The sequence below is a fragment of the Mizuhopecten yessoensis genome, unplaced genomic scaffold (genome assembly GCF_002113885.1).
Source record: "Mizuhopecten yessoensis strain PY_sf001 unplaced genomic scaffold, ASM211388v2 scaffold1281, whole genome shotgun sequence".
Lineage (NCBI taxonomy): Eukaryota > Metazoa > Mollusca > Bivalvia > Pectinida > Pectinidae > Mizuhopecten > Mizuhopecten yessoensis.
The window spans coordinates 8,520-13,954 of NW_018403968.1; the positions used below are offsets into that span (position 1 = coordinate 8,520).

The 5,435-nt window shown below is 35.9% G+C and overlaps 1 protein-coding gene across 1 annotated transcript; it reads right to left on the minus strand.

Moving 5' to 3' along the window:
- Nucleotides 1-247: 247 nt before the first annotated feature.
- LOC110458783 lies at nt 248-5,435 on the minus strand. The gene is made up of 4 exons (XM_021510694.1): nt 4,515-5,435; nt 4,114-4,150; nt 2,427-2,747; nt 248-1,821 (listed from the first exon to the last, which is right to left on the minus strand). Exons 1-4 carry the CDS (start codon nt 5,301-5,303, stop codon nt 1,529-1,531), a joined length of 1,440 nt encoding a protein of 479 aa, XP_021366369.1. The 5' UTR covers nt 5,304-5,435; the 3' UTR covers nt 248-1,528.

Consider the following 5,435-nt stretch of genomic DNA (forward strand, 5'->3'; position numbering starts at 1 on the left):
ACATAGTACTACGAGGGAGAGGCTAGAATGATATTTTCTCGCGTCTTGAATAGTAAGTATCTAGTTTCATGCCATGCAGAGTACAACACGCATATTTACAAAATTAACTCCGAACAGTTTGATGTATTCAGGTAAAATTGCAAGGAAGAAATGCTCAGGAAAAACGCTGATAACAAAATAAAAGCAAAAGAAAATATCCCAGCCTAAGTTGGGGCACATTTTCTTTTCTGGTACGCGCCAGTCAGCATCCTAAATCTTCATCAGTATAAATTTAATCAAGAATTGTTATGTTAACATTATACAATAAGGGTATTATCGTGAGGTCTTTTAAACTCTTAGCAACGGGCGTGCTGAAAATAAGGTTTACTGTAATGTACAGTCTGTGTATAGGGATACTACTTTAAATACATTGATTATAGTGCTGAACGTTGATCATAAGACAAAAAACGCTAACTTTGGTTTAGGATATTATGACAATACACATCTGCTGTTATCAAATCCAAGAGTTCGCAGATTACATCTTCTAATAATCAACATGAAATAAAAAATCACTCATTCAATACAACGTGTAAAATATACATGAACATAGAAATAATAAACATAATTATGCATATTGGTGCACATATGTTCAACATTAAAGTAAAAACAAAATCAGAAAAAAATGAATTGAAAAGTATACACTTTTAAAGATTCCTAGAGTTAAAAAAAACACCCAAACGTATACAGTACACTAATGAAAACGAATTACTATCTATGAAATATTAAGGAAACAATACAGAATGGTAAACAATGGTTAAATGTGTTCACCCTCATTTGATTTGATGTAAGGAGAGAATTATGCATGTTAAAGTGAATAAAGTTAATTTTATTTGCTCAAAGTTATACCAAAGTTGAACACGGTCAGATGAGTTATCACTATATTTCAAAGGGTAGCATGTGAATAATAAAGTGATTTTAATGAAGACAAATAAACAAATGCGCTTAACGTTGGTAGTTTAACATGTGCTCTAATCAGTTAATTTTGTAATTCACTCAATTACACGGAAAGTATTTCGATTAAAGAAAAAGGAATGTGTTAGAAATACCTCAGTATCTTAAATCACATAGTGCATACATTTCATTAATATTAACTTCCTATGATAGTATAAGGACATTGAACCTTTTCAATTTTCTGCACTGCTGATAGAAAGATGTCTCAGTATAAGATTTGTGACTATACGATAATGTTTTTCAATAGAGTTTTGATCACGGAGCAAAATCGCGAAATATTTATTCCTGGAGATGAAAGGTATATGCACTATTACGAATCACTATATAGTGGTCTCCTGAATAATAAAATGTTCACCAGCGATTATTTTCCTTGTCTAAACTGTCAAATATTAGGTCTCTGAAATTCATAGAAACATTTCTGTGAAACTCTTTTCCATGGTCCTATTAAAGCTTTGTTATCAGAAAGTAAACATCACCAGGTGTGTTCTTATCCAGAATCACAAGAATTAGTTTCACAAGATCACATATTTCGTCTTTATCAGGGTGACCAGATTGTTGCTGTTGTATGCCAGTCCATCTGACAAACCTTCATGGCTGTCAGCAACCTGCCTATGGTTGCCTCTGTCTGGTATCTGTCTATCCAACACCGAAGGAGAGCACTCATTCTTGTCCTGAAGTCGGTAGGATGACAAAGTTCACATTGCGCTATAGTTGGGGGTGACAATCCGAGCTCCAGGCACATATTGAAGTACATTTTGTCGATGTAATTTACGATTTTCCTTATTTCATCCTCAGATGGGACTCTATTCCAAACCTCAAATGGCACCATATCTGCGGGAAAGAACTTTGTTATAAATTGCTGAATTCAGCAAACTTTTAAAATCAATCTTGAAATTGAAGTTATCATCTTTTACCATACCCAAGAACATGACAAGTTTCAATGACGTCGACAATAATACCAGAAGGCAGAGTTGTGCAATGTTAACCAAGTCTTGTGTGCAGATTTCAGCTTGCTACTTTTATTGAACCGATCATAGGTTAATATATAATTTAAAAATAAAGTTGTTTCCGTTGCTCAGCTTTTATCTTAAAATGTTAAGATCCCTTAACAGAATAAAAGGTCAGTTTATCATTTGATGTCTCTAGTTGAGCACATGGAAATAAAAAAGATGGAAAAAGCCAGTCATCTATTTAAATTACACGTACACAACTACAGGTATCACCAAACATCCAGACAAGAAGAAAAGTCAGTCTATTGAGATTATGTTTTATTGCTAGGTATATTAGCATTCATTTTACATTTAAATAGCCAAGGTAAAATTGTATATAACACATGAACCTCGATAATATCATCTCGATATACTGTTTTGAAACATTAAGTATTTTGCATATTCGTGTATCAAACGTTCTATACTTTTGTGTTATAACCCTCTTACCTTGAACCTGGGATTCCTCATCTGTTCCTAGTGCGTCGTTGATACGGTCAGTCGCCATATCAACCGCCTCCATAGCTTGTTGGATGTCATGGATCGTCTTATTCGGATAGGCGATTGTCCATTTAAGGAACAGCTTGGTAATGAGGGTGATTCCTAGTAAGTTGCGGCACTCCCATTTTGTATGCTCAACTTCTAGAATAGGAAGCCCAAGCTCCACAAAGAACTGCTCAATGTGAGACGAGTTGATTAGACGGGACAGACGACTAAGTTCTCGAGGAGACGGCCTCCTGTCAGAGGTATTCGGTTCAACCCCCGTTGTTCCTAAATTATCAATATTGGGAGTTATTACTCATAAGATTCATTTGAATGTAAAAACAGGTATAACAAACACAAAATAAACCCATTACTATTTTTGTTATGCTATACTTTCAGTAAAGTTAATCAATGTTTGTTTTTGTATCAAACATTGTATATAGAGTTTAATAATGTATCAATATTACTGAAAATGTCAGGTTTCTACTTTTCGTATAATGTATTATCTACTAGAAAACATGTAGAATGCCGTCATTGGAAGGAACATGTATTTTTCGTCCAAAACCTTCGCCATCAGTTACTAGATTTTAGTGTACAGAGGACAGACTAGTAAAAAGAAAGCAGGTTGAAAATAGTTTTCCTCACATCGTGCCTCACGTTTACAATAAAGCACAGTTGCTATTTTGCTTTTATATTCACCGCTATTCTGTAGGTTGAGTTCCTGTAAATAGCTGAATATACTTTTGTCATTGAGCTTTACTCGTGTTTTGCAACGTATTCTGTCTAGTGTTGTTTATAGCATATTATGGGTTGGGTACCACGGTTTCCGTGCAGTAGTATTAAAATGTTATGAACCGATATATGCAGCATTATGAGCATGTGCCCATAACAGTTAAAACAATAAAAAGTGTCCACCTATATGTTGTACAAATGTTTTCTTCGGAGATGAGACCCTAATTGCATGCCAACTAAATGTCCCACAAGGTGTATGCTGTGATGCATGTGTTAATTGAAAATATTCATTCACCTCACTACCCAAAACGGATAACTCTTCACAACAATATTTTAAATCTTTAAACTTGTCCACAGTTCACGATTTATAGAAATATTTAGGCATGCATTTTATTTACATTGAAGAGTTCAAATAGCATCAGCAGATGTATTTTAAACGCCCAAAATAAGTCCGGTTTTGTGTGCTAGTACTATGCAATCTGTGCCAAAAAGTTGGGATAAGTTCGAAAAATAGAAATGCTTGTACAAAGCAATCAAGAGATCGCCAGAAAATATTGGTGCACGGAAAGTTGTTTTTAATTTGAGACATAGGACATTGCAATATATTGAGCGTTGATATATTTTTATATCTGAATTTTTGCAGGAATCGAAACACTTATTGGTGACGTCAGAGTATTATATTTAAATCATTTAATAGCTCGGATGCTAATTCAAATTGTTAGAACACCTTCCGAGTTTCTTTCTTAACCATAAATTCATGTATATGTAGGACGTTTCAACGAATGAAACACTTGAGGGTTTGGTGATCTTTTTCTGATATCCTCAGCTCATGTATACTTACGTTATGAACGAGTCTAACATTGCAAAGATATATTGAAGTCATTTACTTACCACCTTTTAGCCAATAAGCATGAACTCTCACCTGCGATATTCCCATTGCCTTGAAACCATGCAGAAACCTAAAACAAATTGCTTAGCGTTACTAAGAATAAATATATTTAGTCCTTAAATACACCTTTTTTAATATTCAAGTAATACAATACAAATAACGTCACATTAATGATAAAGACTACCGTACTATATTGATAAATAATGACTGGTATTTGACTTCTTAAAACGGTGATAAACAAAGTGTGGCTTTTTGACAAAGATATAGAAAAAACCCACCAAAAGGTGAAAAACACCTGTATCTTTTTAAATAAAAACAAAAATAGTGTCAGAATATCAATATTAAAGATACAATTCACGAACCAAATATAAATGTTGTGTGCTTTCTGAAAGAATAAATGAAACATTCAGAAGAATATATAAAATGTGTATTACCTCTGTGATGTTCCAAAACGTTGTGTCTGTTCTGGACAGTCGGTGTTGGCCTAGGCATTCTCCGCCTTGACAGGGCACGCCCCTTTCTGAGTGGATGACGCCGTACAGCTGTACTGGGGTGTCGTATGGACTCAGGTGGAAGTTGCAGTGCAGCTGATGTGCGTACTCAAAGTGTTGCTGGTTACTCATTTGCAACGTCTCAAGTAGAATTCGTTCGATCGAGAGCCTAATACGCTGTCCAGAGTCTGCGGGAAGCTGAGATTCTGTTGGACTGATCACAGTCACAGCGATTGCTGACCGCTCTGCGTGCATGGACACGATCATTCTGCAAAGGTCATCGACTTTGAAACATCCAAAGCCCAAATATAGACAAGTGGTGTTGCCTACTGTCACCTGGTCACGCTCATAGAAAGTGTCTGTTGACAGTGACACTGCTCTGTACCTTCTCATGATCTGGGCAAAGATTCTATGGAAAAGTTCATCTGGGACGTAAACATCTTTAAACACGAAGCATAAGGTTTTGGAGACAGCAAGGTTTCTCTGTTTAAAGATGCTGACTTCTTTGGTTATATCATCAATGCTTTGAAGCTCCATCAGTTTGCTCGGAATGGTGTACGTCTTACTGAACTCTGCATTTTCTGTAGTGGTTCCCGACATTAGTATCTTTACTATTAGTCCGAACTTTACCATCAGCGGCAGGAGAGCGGACTTGTAAGGAAAGAAATCTTGGTTCTTTTCCAGACTAAGAAGACCGTCGATCAACTTGTCAGTCAGTTCACCCTTTGTCATGTACAAGTCCAGGTCTTTGGTCAGGAGAAGGTCGCCTTTTGGGAGGAACTGGTCGTCGGTAATCAGGATGCTGAAGAAATCAGCAAGCCACTGGGGGTCGGTGATGATGTGGTCAAACTCCCGAAAATAAAT

Coding starts and splice junctions, on each gene's coding strand:
- LOC110458783 (XM_021510694.1), bottom strand. CDS start 5,303: ATGACAAAGGGTGAACTGACTGACAAGTTGATCGACGGTCTTCTTAGT. Junction 4,151..4,514: donor CGTTTTGGAACATCACAGAG/GTAATACACATT, acceptor AATTTGTTTTAG/GTTTCTGCATGGTTTCAAGG. Junction 2,748..4,113: donor AGGCAATGGGAATATCGCAG/GTGAGAGTTCAT, acceptor TTGATAATTTAG/GAACAACGGGGGTTGAACCG.